Source organism: Mobula birostris, chromosome 5 (genome assembly GCF_030028105.1).
Source record: "Mobula birostris isolate sMobBir1 chromosome 5, sMobBir1.hap1, whole genome shotgun sequence".
In the NCBI taxonomy this organism is placed as follows: Eukaryota; Metazoa; Chordata; class Chondrichthyes; order Myliobatiformes; family Myliobatidae; genus Mobula; species Mobula birostris.
Genome location: NC_092374.1, coordinates 9,034,191 through 9,049,278, shown reverse-complemented (window position 1 = coordinate 9,049,278; position 15,088 = coordinate 9,034,191). Strand labels below are relative to the sequence as shown.

At 45.8% G+C, this 15,088-nt stretch overlaps 1 protein-coding gene across 1 annotated transcript in view; it reads right to left on the bottom strand.

Annotated features, from left to right (window-relative positions):
- Window positions 1-12,043, bottom strand: part of LOC140197474 (uncharacterized) — a 58,353-nt gene extending 46,310 nt beyond the window's left edge. The window contains exons 1-3 of the mRNA XM_072257435.1: window positions 11,686-12,043; window positions 8,432-8,794; window positions 6,674-7,033 (exon numbers count right to left, since the gene is read on the bottom strand). Coding sequence (XP_072113536.1) covers window positions 6,674-7,033; window positions 8,432-8,794; window positions 11,686-12,043 — 1,081 coding nt within the window. The remainder of the gene's footprint in view (window positions 1-6,673; window positions 7,034-8,431; window positions 8,795-11,685) is intronic.
- Between the last annotated feature and the right edge of the window lie 3,045 nt (window positions 12,044-15,088).

Sequence of the window (15,088 nt, the reverse complement as noted above, 5' to 3'; positions counted from 1 at the left end):
ATAATGTTGCCGGTGCTTCGAAAAACCCAAATGATCGATATATACACTTGAAATATTGTCAAAGAGCATATTTAACACCGAGAATTAGACATGAAATGGGACTGGTTCCTGACCCATATTGCTCATTTACCCACACGGAACCGTTGGCTCTTTTACACGTGTTGTATGGGAATGTCCAGGGGTTTTTGGTTTGTGGGGGAAGGTTATCAGTACTATTACAGAACTAACGGGGGTATGTATGGGTAAACTGTAATCAAACTTCAACTTGAACGATGTCACCCAATGCTCCATCTCAGGAGACAGAGTGTTGAATCTCCTCTACAGCGTTTCCGGGACAATTGTGTCCTCCCTGTCAGTTGTGATCAGACGTGCACACAGAGCAAGTGGCTAACCCAATAGTTGATACATTTGTACCGTAACCTCTCTGCTTTCATACTCTATGCACTGGATAATGAAGGCCAGTTTCCTGTCTGCCTCCTTAACCTTATCTACCGGTGCTTCCAGCTTCAGTGACCCTCACACTGAAATTCCCTCTTCCTTTAGCCCTCACCAATTCCGGTGTTGAACGCTCCTATCAGAGACACTATTGGTAATCCGACCGGCCCCGACCCTCTTTCTTGAAGGAATCACCCAGAATCTGTTCCAATTTCAAAATCTCTCACTCTCAGTGCCAGGATCACACCGCCCTACAGTTCCACTCGAGAAAAAATCTCTCCCTCCAGAGACGTGGGGTACAGAACAGGATTCAGCCTTGGTGACTCCAACCATTACATTTTAATTAGATTTTTCAAGTTTTCCTTCACACACACACACAGACACACGCACACACACACAGAGCACAGATTCTGAAAGACTGTGTGTGTCCATGAGACCCATAATTGAACCTGCTCAGTTGCCACTGCGAACTCATTCCAGCTCCTACACTTTTCACAGATAAAACAGTCAGAAAAACCTTTCACTGCTTTTTATTTCAAGATACTTACACACTGCAGAGACACTCAGGACAATGGCGCTAAGTAGAAAGAATAGCATTCTCTTCTCTCGGTAAGCTCTCAAGCACCACTGGTCTCTTTGCAGGCTTGGTGGAAAGAAGACTCCTTGCAGTTTCCTGAACTTTGTGGTTAAAAACACTTGAGAGGCTTTGCAATATCAATGGTTAGCTTCAGATGAGGAAGTCCATTTTGACACATTTTGCTGCGGTGACCCAGTCCACAGCGCCTGTAATGTGTGGAACTGAAAGCTGCTACAAAGGCTGTTGAACTGCCGGCGGTGCATCACCAGATGGACAACCAACATTCCAAGTCTATAACATACATCAGTCATGTCCGAAATGGAAAAAGTTTTAAAAAATTCTCAGTGCGGCAAATCAGGAAGGAGCAAGCCAAATTGTTATTAGTCATTGCTTATGATCTAATATAAAGTAAACTAAAGATTGCAACACATATTGATACCGAAATTCTGTTTTTTGGCAGCAGTACAAGGCAATATCATGAATACATAAAAACTACTAAATAAATTGCAGAAGGGAGGAAAAGTAAATTTGCGTTCGTGGACAATTCAGCAATCTGATGATGGAGGGGAAGAAGCTGTTCCTCATTGAAGTGTGGGCCTTCAGGCTGCTGGACCTGCTGTACAATGGTGGTAAGGCGAAGAGGTCATGTCCCCCCGCATGGATGCACCTTCCTCAAGGCACCGCCCATTGAAGATAGCCTCGATGCTGGGAAGAAAGCGGCTAACGCTTTAACACTCTCCAGCCTCTTGCGATGCTGTGCCTGAAGCCTTCATACCAACCGATGATGCGACCGCTCAGCATGCAGCGCAAGGTACATGCGAGACACTACTGTTTATAACCCGACCGAACAACTGACTTCAGGGGGAGTGGCTCTGGTGATCCAGCCGCGAGATTCCTGTGGCGTGACGCTGGAAGAGATGGTGAATAAACAGGTATTTGAGCTCTGCTCTGCTTTATCAAGTATGTCCTCAATGTGAAGGCGGATTTTCCCCTCCACCCGACCCCCCCCCCCCATCCCCCTCACCATTACCTGGCTCTGTTTGTGATTTCACACCATCGCTACACTGGAATCAACACAGATTCCACGCTGACAGAAACCTGTCAAAGACACAAAGGTGAAAAACATTTCTATTGAGGTTTTCACTTGTGGGTGGGTGGGCTGTGTAATGCTTCTGTTTTCTTGTTTATCAACTATTTCCGGCGCCAAAACAAGGCCCAGTGATTCTTCCGCTGACGCGAGGGTGGAGCAGGACTCCAAAATCTCCCAACCACTCCAATACTGCTCCTTGAAATATTGCTGAATTTAATCATCCACTACCATCTATTCCCAAGTTTAGCTATCGAACCCGTCTGGACACTGGAGACGTGGTCTGATCAGCCCCGGCTGGGTCACCTGGAGGAGGGTGTATGATGTTGAAAGACCCAAAACACCCGATGATTCCAGGAACATCACTGAAGATGTGTCCAGAAGCAACAGTAGATGTATGTTCACAGTATTCCCAAGTTCAGCTATAGATCCCGTCTGGACCCTGGAGACGTTTGACTGTGTTACTAATGCTACATTTTTAACTTTAATTTTAATTTTCTAGGTACAGCACGGTAACAGACGCTTTTGACCCAAATTCGCGCAGTCCAGTCACACTGTGTGACCAGTTAACCTACTAACCAGTACGTCTTTGGAATGCGGGAGTAAACTGGAACACCCTGAGGTCATGGGGAGAATGAACAAGTGGTGGGAATTGAACGCGTGTCGCTGGCGCTGTAAAGCGTTGTCCTAACCGCAACAGTACCGTGTATGCCGTGTAAGCGTTTGTTGTTGATGCTGTTCCATAAGGTCACGAAGTGTCCGGAGGGGTTTGAGGGATATTCTACCGTGCAAGTATGCAATGGAAGTGTTTGCTGTTGCGTAAGCATCGAAAGGTCACTTTAAATGAACAAAATGTCCAGAGGGGCTTAAGTGAACCACGGGTGCGGGTTCTTGAGTGAAAGGAGTGCGGGAGTTCTAGTAGGGGAGCAGATCCCAGCAGATCTAGTTCCCAATGACATTGAATGGCGTTCAATGTGAAAATTACATCGGTTCCTTTAACTGGAGCCCCAACAGTAGCAACTGAAGGATCATCTTTCCCTTCAAACATGCACTTGTAAACTAGTATTTCTTGACTTGTACACAAAGATGGATTTCTCCGTGAAAATAAAATTTACCCAATACATCATGGAAAAAATACTAAAAAATCTGGTGCTTTTTCCCTAATGAGTTTGGTTTCCAATTTATTAAGGGAAGGGGCTCTGTTCTCAAGGGTCATCCTTGTATTTTGAGGCTCTGCTCTGCCCTTGGGTCCTCGATTATCCCACTAGTGAAATCATACCCTGCCCGTCCATTCTACTTAGGCCTTTCAATATCTGATAGGTTACAATCAGGACTCAATCTAAACTCCAGTGAGTACAGGCACAGAGACATCATACATTAACTGTTTCATTCTCTGGACAATTCTCATGAACCTCCTCTGAACCTTCTCCAAGGTGCAGAGCAGATCCCCTAGAAAAGAACAAAGAACACCGAGCCACTAACACTGATTACCAAATTAATCCAATCCCATCTGCCAGAACATGATCAACACCTCTCTATTCCCTCATTCCCTGCCTTTTCATGTGCCCATATGATTATGCCAAATGCATATCTTGTCTGGTTCTACCACATCATCTTGGCAGTGCACTTCAGGCACTTGCCACTGTCTGTGTAAAAAAACCTCCTGATGAAGGCTCTCAGCCCCAGACATCAACTTTTTATTCCTCCCTTTATCACTGACCTGCTGAGTTTCTCAAGCTCTTTATGTGTGTTCCTCAAGACTTCCAGCATCTGCAGATTTATCTTCTAAATCTCCTTTAAACTTTCCTTCTCTCACCTCACTCTCATATGTGTCATGTACACCCTTGGAAAAAGAACTTTACAACTTATTCAATGCCAGTCATAAATCTATATTCTTCTATCAGGTTGCCTCTTGGCCTCTGATTCTGCAGAGCAACAATTAAAGTTTAACCAATCTCTGTAATTCAGGCAGCATCCTGGTGAACGTCTTCTGCACTCTGTGCAAAGCCTCCACATACTTCCTGTAGTGTGGCAACCATAACTGCATACAGTACCACAAATATGACCCAACCTAACTTTTATACTCGATGTCCTGACTGATGAAGGCAAGCATTCCTTACACCTCTTCACTCTATTTACTTAGGACTACAACAGTTAAATGTTAGGGCACAAAATACATTTATCAAATGTTTCCATATCTATAAAAGAACACATGTATTTATTCAGTATGCATGTCCAGTCCCTATATACTTCTATCTCCCATCAGGAAAACTTTAAAGCTCTCCATTTCTTTCTGGACAACAGACCCAACTAGTGCCTCTCCACCGCCACTCTCCTTCATCTGGCAGTGCTGGTCCTCGCCTTCAACAATTTCTCCTTCATCTCCTCCACTTCTTTCAAACCCAAGGTATAACCACAGCACTTGCATGGGTCCCAGCTATACCTGACTTTTTATTGGCAACGTGGAACAGTTCATTTTCCAAGCCTACACCGGCACTGCTCTCCAATTCTTCCAATACTACATTGACGATAATATTGGAGCTGCCTCCTGCACTGATGCTAAACTCATCAATTTAATGAATTTTGCTCCAACTTCCACCCTGCCCTCAAACTCACTTGGTCTATTTCTGACACCTTTTTCCCCTTTCTCAATCTCTCTATCTCTGGAGACAATCTATCTGCTGATACCTTTTATAAACTGATTGTTTCTTACAGCTGTCTTGACTATACCTCTTCACAAACAATCTCTTGTAAAAATGCCATTCCCTTTTCTCAGATCTCTGTATCCACTGCATCGCAGGATGAAGCTTTACCTTCTAGAAAGAACTGAGATGTCCTACTTCAAAGAACGGGGCTTCCCTTCCTCCACCTTCAATGCTGCCCTCTCCTGTATCTCTTGCATTTCGTGCACATCTGCCCTCACCTCATCCTCCCATTGCCACACCAGGGATAGTGTTCCACTTGTCCTCAGTTATCACCCCACAAGCCTTCGCATCCAGCATATAATTCTCTGTAACTCCACTATCTCCAACAGGATCACACCACCAAGCACATCTTTCTCTCGCAAACACTTGCCGCAGAGATCGGTCCCTACACAACTCTCTTGTCCACTCACCTCTCCTGACCAATCTCCCCACCGACACCTCTCCTTGGAAGTAGAACAAGTGGCATGTTTGCCCCTAGATCTCCTCAATCACAATCTTCCAGGTTAAGAAGCACTTCATCCGTGAGTCAGTTGGTGTCATCTACTGTTCCTGGTGTGGCCTCCTGTATATTACTGAGACCCGATATAGATTAGGAGACAATTTCGCCAAATTCCTACACTCTGTCTGCCAGAAAAGTGAGGATATCCCGGGAGCCACCCATTTCAATTCTACTTCCTATTAACATTTCAACATGTCAGTCCATGGCCTCCTCTACTACTACAATGAGGCCACACTCAGTTTGGAGGAGAAACACATTATATTCTGTCTGGATAGCCTCCAACCTGATGACATGAATATCAATTTCACGAACTTTCGGCAATTGTTTTCCCCACCTTTTGTTCACCATTCCCCATTTTTCTTTCCCTCCCACACCTTCTCTTCTTATTTGCCAATCATCTCCATCCGCTGCTCCTCCTCCTTTCCTTTCTTCCATGGTTTTCTAACCCTCTCCCAGCTCTTTGCTTCACCCCATGCCGCTCCCTTCCCCCTCTCCTGGTTTCACCTATCACCTGATTTCTTCCTCCGCTCCCCCAACTTTCTTATTCGGACCGCCTTTCCCTTTCCTTTGCAGTCCTGAGGAAGGATCTCAGACCGAAATATTGACTGTTTATTCCCGTCTGTAGATGCTGCCTGGCCTGCATACTTCCTCCAGAGCATTGTGTGCTGCCTCGCATGCATCAAACTTGTTTCAATATTGATAAAAGGACCTTTGGGGAGCGCGTAGCCAGTTGGACGAAAGGGCGGCGGAAGTAAAGGGCTGAAGGGAGAGAGAATGTGGTGCATGTAGCAGAGAATACACGCATGAGAAAGCATTCCCGAGAGAGAGAGCAAGAGACAGAGAGATAGTGTGTGAGAAAGAGAGAGAGAGACTGCAAGAAAGTGAGAGCACGAGGAAGAGTGAGAGTGAGTGAAAATGAGAGAGAGAATGTATCTGAGAGAGAGCAAAAGAGACAGAGCATGAATGAGAGAAATTCTGAGAGAGAGAAAGTGTGACAGTTCAATTTGTGACACAGATTTCAGATCAAAAGGGACTTAGTATAGACCAGACCCGGTCCATCCAGAAGTAGGGCAAGAAGCTCTTCCTCCCAGTCAGGTAAGTGGACATGCTTATAAATTTTGTTTCTTTTCTTTGGAGATGGACTTTCTCCACATCTAATGGGAGAATTTATAAATTGCGATGAATGTATATTTCAATGAGCCGATGCGTTTGTGCCCAGAACAAAGGGGGCTGACAGAAGGTTAAGTAGATATGGGCCATCATACAATTATGGTGGAACTGGGTTATGGGACTGAATGGCCTCTGTGTCTATCCCCCTCTGTGAAATGTCCCAGACCCTGGAAGAATGGACCAATCACTGGACAGCTCACCTTTCTTCAAAAACCAGACAACAAAAACAACCAGATGAACGAGTGTCAAAGTGGACACTACAATGTAGCGAGCCAGCACCCAAGCACTTGTTCCCTTCTTGGCTAGGTGGATCTCGCGGGTGTCATTTCCGTGCTGATTCGCAGCCACACAGCGGTAGCTCCCTCTCGGCCTGGGCAGCACCAGCTTTCCCACACTCTCCAGATCTCCGGTGATTCTCATCTCGCTGCTGCTCATGGGCAGTGTGCTGTTCTCAAGGTCAATCCACGTGATGTTTGCAGGGGGGTTCCCTTCAGCCTTGCACACGAGAGTGGCTCCAGTATCATCAGTCACAAGAGTTAGACTCAGGATGGTGGCCGGGACTTGGGGGAGGAAAGAAAATCAAATTAAATTCATTGAAATTTTGACAATTTTTATTTTAGAAAACATCAACTTCATTATGTGACGTGTCGCAGGACCTGGGTGATCATGGTATCATGATCATGATTGGTCTTCACAAAGTTTTCTGCCTAGGTGCCTTCTTCTGGGAAGTGTCTTTACAAGATGGGTGACCCCTGATATTATCAATACTCTTCAGAGATTGTCTGCTTGGTGTCATTGTTTGAATAGCCAGGGTTTGTGATCTGCACCAGCTGCTCGTACGACCATCCACCACCTGCTCCAGATTTGGGGGGTGGGGGTGTTAGGGTGACTAACCGGCTTCTACACCTTGCCTGAGGGTGATTTGCAGGTGAGCAGAGGGTCGGAGCTCCTTACACCCCCTTTGGTAGAGACGTAATTTTAGAGATACAGTGTGGAATAGGCCATTCCACCCTTCCAGCCATACCGCCCAGCAAACCCTGACAACCCCAATTTACCACAAACATAATCACAGGACAATTAACCTACTAATTAGTACATCTTGGCCCGAGGGAGAAAACCAGGGCACCTGGAGGAAACCTTTGCATTCTACAGGGAGGACGTACAGACCTCTTACGGAGGACACTGGACATGAACTCTGAACTCCGACACACCAATCTGTAATAGCATCACGCAAACCACTACACTACTGTGGTAAGCTAAACTGGAGTGAGATATTCCATCAGCAAGCAGACTGGATCCTGATTGTAATGGTTCCCACGGTGACCGTTCATGCTGAAGGTGGATGAATGTTACCCAGGTCGGCTGTGGACCTTGCAACACCGCGCCAGTAATCTCAGTGGCAGAATAGGGAACTGAAACGCCGATTGGACAGCAGGAAACCCTTGACAGAGCAGAGGGAGATCCCTCCAATTACAATATCAGTTACAAGGGACAACTCCAGGGTTGTGGCTGTGACTTGGGGAGCGTTATTCTCGAGTACATGGGAACAAAGTCCCTCAGCTCTGGGAAAGGTGAAGAATGGGAGAGACCCATCAGGAGAATGACGACAAATTCTAAGTGTGGAAACTGATTGGTGATTGTCTGTAGAAGCTTCTGGGTCTTTAATACCAGACACAGATGTAAATAGCTCAGGCCAGTCTGGTCATTCAGCAGCCAAATGAGTGTCTGAACCTCTAAACCTGTGGCAGGAAGCTCCACCTATCCTGGATTGGAATCCACTGTCTCTGTCCACTGGGGGCGGTACTGAGTGAGGGGGTTGGGGAGCCCAGGACTAGGAATGGAGCCCAAGGGGATTGAGCCAGTCTCGGCCCCAGCTCCTCACTGCAAGCTCATTTCTTCTGACAAAAGTTCAATGTGTTTATATCGTTCCCAGAATGCTGAGATAGATGTTTACTCACCCTCAACCTGCAGGCTTGTCTCATCCTGAATCACTGTTGTTTTGGCATTCTTGAACCAAACATGACAGAAATATTTGCTGTTGTCGTTCAGTCTGAGGTCCGTCACCTTGATGGAGGCATTTCCCTGCTCTGGGTTTCCCACCAGCTCATATCGATCTCCCTCATTTACAGTGTTGGCGTAGGGTCGGTTGGCAGAGCGGTAACGAGTCTGATTGAAGACAATGGATACATTTGGAAGATTCCCCTTCATCCAGATGATACCGATGGAACTGGGTTTCTTGTCAGGAGGTGTGAAGTTGCAGGGAAGTGTTGCAGAATCTCCCACCTTTACAGTCACTGGTGATAATCTGGCACCTTGGACATCTTTATGTAAGGACAATCTGGATTAGTTTATTGCATTCGCCACATTTTATTGAACAATATTTCATCCCTGCTAATGAGTTTAATTCTTCATCTACTTCCTACTCTGACTCATCTGTCCCTGAGCTCGTGCACTGTTCTAACGAAGCCCATTATAATCTTGGGAAACAGCACCTCAGCCATGTGTGCACAAGATGGAGTGTTCGTGAATACAACTGTCTCAGCAAACTAGTTCTCTCGGTTTGTATCAGGATGGGCCACTCCTGCTCTATTGGTTCAGTTGTACTCTACACGGCCTCTGCCTGATCTACTGGGTAACTCTGGAGCTCTGGTTGGCATCTTGCAGCTCAAATATCTACCACTTTTTGTGCTCTCCCTCCAGCTTTCTCCCTTCATTCACCAACCAGAGATCTCATCAAAAACCTTCTCACCCTTTCAGACATATTCCCTCTGTCTTATCCAATCCTCTCCAGGATGGAAAAATAGGGAGCAAATACACTCCTTGCTCCAAAGGGAAAGAGGAGGGGCATTAGAGGCAAAGAAACTCCTTGTTCTGCCAGGGAGGGGAGAGAGTGAGTGAAGAGGGCCATTGTTCACGTGACAAATGCTTCACCCTGACTTGCCAATGGACTTTGAGCATTGTGGACGAAGGAAATCACTAGTACGGGATGTTTGAAAAAATCAGTCATACTGTATACATTGTAAATATGTGTTTTGCACGGACTGGAGCAGCACCACAATCTCGTTGACTTTGAGCAACAACAATACAGTTTTATTGTATTCGATGCTGGAATAGCACACACAAAATCCTAGGGAACTTAGCAGGTCAGGCTGCATCATATTGAAAAAGATAAACGGTCAATGTTTTGGGACAAGATCCTTCAGCAGTACTGGAACGGAAGGGGGTAGAATCCAGAATAAGAAGGCAGGTCTGCGAAGGAGTAAAGTCAGCAGATGATAGAGGAGACCAGGTGGAAGTGGGGAGGAGGATGAAGTGAGGTGATAAGTGGAAAAGGTAAAGGGCTGAAGAAGGAATCTGCGAGGAGAGGAGAGTGGACCATGGAAGACAGAGAAGAACGAGGGGCAGAATGCATTACCTAACAGTTATTAAGTTCTTCTATCACTGCTCTGCCAATTTTTCCAACTTAACTATGTCCCTTTCAAGACATTCCTCACAACATACTGCTCCTCTAGTTTAGTATGATCAGTAAATTTCTTGAACAATCCTTCTGCATTCTCATCCAAGTTAATCACATATAAAATATGTATGACAAACAACAGTGGTCCAGGCACTGGTCCCTGAGATACACCATTGGTTACAGACTTGCAGTCAAAAAACTTTGCTCAGCCACTACACTCTGTCTCCGAACAAGTGAAGTTTGGATCCAGTTTGCCAAACACAAGAGCGTAGCGGTGAGCGTAATGCTATTAGTGCCAGGGACCAGGGTTCAATTTCATTGCTATCTGTGAGGAGTTTGTATGTTTTCCCCATGACTGTGTGAGTTTCCACCAAGGTATCAGTTTCCTCCCACAGTCACCGTCCATAGACGTACAGGTTAGCAGGTTAATTAGCCACATGGGTGTAACTGAGTGGAACAGACTTATTCAGCCAGAAGGACCTGTTACCATGCTTATCACTGAAGAGAAAATATTTAAAAAAACACTTTGGAAGCCATCTGCCCTAACTTTCTGTACTAGACTAGCGTTTGTAACTTGTTCTAGACCTTTGCTCAAGTCCATGTAAAACATGTTTACTGCCCTGCCATCATCGGCCTTCTTAGCTCAAATTACTCGGATTTGTAACAAATCATTTCCACTGAACTAAAGCATGTTGACTTGTGTCTATCAGTCCGTGCCTTTCCAGGTGAACATTTATGCTGTCTCTCAGAACTTTTTCCCATCAGTTCAAGACTACTGATGTAAGGCTGAGTGGTGTGTAGTTTAAAGAAAGAGCATTATCTATTCGACTGCCGTTTGGGACTGCAGGTGTTTCTCATGAAGATGTAGGAACGAATGTGGAGCCTCAGTCTTCTCCCTTGCTTTTCATAGCATCCTGAGAAAATCCCATCAGGCCCTGGGGATTTGTTCACGTTAATGTGTGCCAACACCATAGAGGTCTAGCAGTTAGCGTGATGCTATTACAGCTTGGGGTGTTCCAGAGTTCAGAGCTCAATTCCAGCTCCATTGGTAAGGGGTGTGTACATTCTCCCCGCGAACCACGTGGGTTTCCCTCAGGGCTCCTGTTTCCTCCCACAGTCCAAAGACAGACTGCTTCATACACTAGTTGGTCACTGTAAATTGTCCTGTGATGAGGCTAGTGTTAAATAGGTGTGTTGCTGGATGGTGTGGCTCCTTGGGCAGGAAAGGCCTGTTCTGAGCCTTATCGCTAAATAAAATATATAAGTGAAATCTCCTCCTTCCTTATAGAGACATGTTCCAAAGGCTCAGTGTACTCTTCCCCTAACTCTCCACCCTCCATGTCATTCCCTCTGGTGGAAACCAATAAGAAGTCTTCATTTACATGGAACCCAACTCATCTCTGACAGGTTTCCCTTTACGTCCCTGAAGGAATCTTCTCATTTCTTAGCCATTCTCTTACTTCCAATAAACCTGTCAATCATTATGGAATGTCCTTTATACTGACTGCCAACATTTCAAATCCCATTTTTACTCCCTCCCAATTTCTTTCTGAAATTCTCTTTTGCAGATGTGAGTGCATTCCAACATGCTATTGTCCTCTGATGTACCCGAGCAGACACAGGAATGGACAACAACTGCCAGCCCTGCTCATGACACCCAGATCTCAGGAGTGGTGGAGAATACACTGAGTGATGGGGGAGGTCAGTGATCTCTTTACTTCAACAGAATTCAGATGCAATGATTCTGCTCCTCACCTGTTATTTTGGTTCGAATACCTTCTTCACATTTTCCTGTTGATTCTTCTGTGAAATCAATTTGACAACAGAATCCCTTTCCATTCTCGTTGCTCCTCAGTTGTTTGATGACTATTGAAGCATCGTTCTTCCGTGGGTTCCCCAGAATTTGGTAGCGACTGTCTTTGTTGTTCCAAATGTGATTTTCAAACCCATGTGCTGATGGATAATTGGTGTAATGTAAAAATGTCACGTTTCCCTTCGCATTCTTCCAGATGATGCTGATGTTCCCCTTGTATTCATTGAAAGGGGGAGCGAAAAAGCAAAACAGAAACAAGGACTTCCCTTCTCTCCCTGTCACCTTGTCCGGAATTTCCATGGTCCATCCATTATTATCAGTGGCTGTGAAGACAGAGGTGTGGTATTAATGCTGAGCTGAGGCCACAGACACTAGAGGACCCATGTCCTAAGACTATAAGGCACAGGAGCAGAACTAGACCATTTGGCCCATCGACTCTGCTCCATCATTCCATCATGGGTGATTTATGTGCCCACCCTGAGTCTCTGCCCTGTTGAAAGGGGGCTGAATTATGACAGTGTTGTGCAGTGTCACTCTGCAACAGATCAAAAGCGCAGAGAAATAGAACAAGGGAGGCTGTGAACCCAAGGAAGTTCTCCTTGCCTGGGCCATGCTAGCTCTTCACTGGAGCCATGGTTCTCACAGCTCTAAGCTGAGGTGAGAGAGAGACCTCGTATTTACATCACTTCCCTGGAAGCTCCCTCCAATGAATTACTTGACAGTAAGACATGGCTACACACAGTGGAGCTGATGTAGACATACACTCATAAAATGCTGGAGGAACTCAGCAGGTCAGGCAGCATCTATGGAAATGAATAAACATGATGAAATGATGCTTCTCCTACTCAGACCCTCCACAAAAATCCAGAAGAAGTGGGTTGTTATTTAACTGACTTTTCTAAACCGCCCGTGTGTTGGTGAGAAATAGAAACTGGGAGAATTGTGGGGAATGTGAGGAAAATGAATTGAGATCAATGAAGATGTAATGTCAGTGGGTGCATTTTTTCGCATGAACTTGATGGGGTGAAGAGTAAGTTTCCCAGTAATATTGTAACGAGAGACCATGCCAAGGATGGTTTGGACCCTTGTGCTGGAGTATCCGAGACTAGAATCAACACAGGATATGAGGCTGAGACAAGGACAGGGTTCTCAGTGAGATGCAAGATGAGAATCCAAAGTTGAAATAGTGATTGAGCACTGACCCTCTGTTCAGGTTCTCTTTAAATATTAAAATCCTGGCGTCAATACATGGCCACCAATTGGCAGTGCAGCCCTGAGTCTTTAAAGGGGCCATGCAAGCTAGCCATAATCCAGAGAGTCAGAGTGTCTACTCTCCAGAAACTGGCATGGTCAGTTGTGTACCATAACAGACAAGACTCCATGACTCTCGGGTATGGGTTCGGAGGTAAATCTATCATCAGTGTCTACTCTCTGGAATGTTTAAAGATTTGCATTCTCATAAAATCAGATTATTTGTGTTTATGTCTCATCTGCTCCACCATAAAGATCTTTAGAACACTTGAGGGCTCCTTGAAATGTTACTGCTCTAATTGTAGGGTGTTGGACCAGTTTTGGGGCAGGAGAAACCCTTGCAAGATGAGCGGGTATCAGGGAGAGGGTCACTGATGTGGTGGGGGAAAGGTTGAACTAATTGGGCAGGTGACAACAGAAAGACAATGAAGATGAATAAAGAATTGGGAGTGGCAGATGTAACTGGAGAAGCAAGTGTAGACAGAAGGTTCTTGAGCGGGGCTGGTGAGTCAAAGGCAGAAATGGCTGTGTGAAAACAAGATGTAACAATGACTACCAGCATCTTTCACAGTAATGGTAGGGCTGGGCACTCGATATTCCTGGAAGGAAGATGTTCAGAAAGGAGAAAAGGACAACAGACTGAACAGTAATACTGATTGAGGAAGATGCCACTGTGGTGAAGAGAGAACCCCTGGGTTCAATGCAAGTTCAATGCAATGATAAGTGCCAGGAGGGAGATCAGTGGGGAGGGATGAATTGACAAGGGAGTCACATAGGGAGCAATCCTGCGGAAGGCTGAAAGTGGGAAGGAGTGAAAGCTGTGCTTGGTGGTTGGATCCTGTTGGAGATGGTGGAAGTTATGGAGAACTTCCCACGTGACTCCCTTGTCCCTTCACACCTGTCCACTGATCTCCCATCTGGCTCTCATCCTTGCAAGCAGAACAAGCTTTTTTCAACACCAACAAGATTTTGGAATTCTGACTGCAGATAACATTTTCCACTTCCCATCTGTACAGGAACCTGGCCTGCCAATGTTCTCTCTTTCTCTCTCAATACAGTTTGGCCACTTCACCACGTCCCAGTATAACTGACTGACATCAGAGCAGATTTGAAAGGGCAGCACGGTGACATAGTGGTTAGCACAATGCTGCACAGTGTGAGTGTTCAGAATTCAATTCCTGCCTCCTTCTCTCAGGAGCTTGTACATTCACCCTGTCTCTCAAACACCCTGAAACTGTGGGTTTCCTCTGGGTGTTCCAGTTTCCCTCCACACTCCAAAGCCATACCAGTTAGGGTTAGTGAGTTATGAACATGCCATGTTGGCGCTGGGACATGGCGTTACTTTTTATTTATTTGTTGAGATACCGTGAAAAAAGGCCCTTCGAGCCATGGCACCCAGCAAACCGCCAATTTAATCCAAGCCTAATCATGGGGCAATTTACAATGACCAGCTAACCCACTAACCAGCAGGTCTTTGGACTGTGGGAGGAAACCCACGTGGTCACAGGGAGAAAGTACAAACTCCTTACAGGCAGCAGTGGGAACTGAATCTGTGTCACTGGTACTGTAAAGTGACGCCTTACGTGCAAGCGGCTTCCAGCACATCCTCCGACTGTGTTAGTCATTGGCGCAAATGACACATTTCACTGTATGTTTTGATGTACATGTAACAAATAAATTAATCGACACGAGTGGTCGGGTGGCAGGGAGTATACCCCTCGACAGTGTTGTGCTAAGACTATAAGGCACAGGAGCAGAACTAGACCATTTGGCCCATCGACTCTGCTCCATCATTCCATCATGGGTGATTTATGTGCCCACCCTGAGTCTCTGCCCTGTTGAAAGGGGGCTGAATTATGACAGTGTTGTGCAGTGTCACTTTCCGAGAGATCAAAAGTGCAGAGAAATAGAACAAGGGAGGCTGTGAACCCAAGGAGGTTCTCCTTGCCTGTGCCATGCTAGCTCTTCACTGGAGCCATGGTTCTCACAGCTCTAAGCTGAGGTGAGAGAGAGACCTCGTATTTACATCACTTCCCTGGAAGCTCCCTCCAATGAATTACCTGACAGTAAGACATGGCTACACACAGTGGAGCA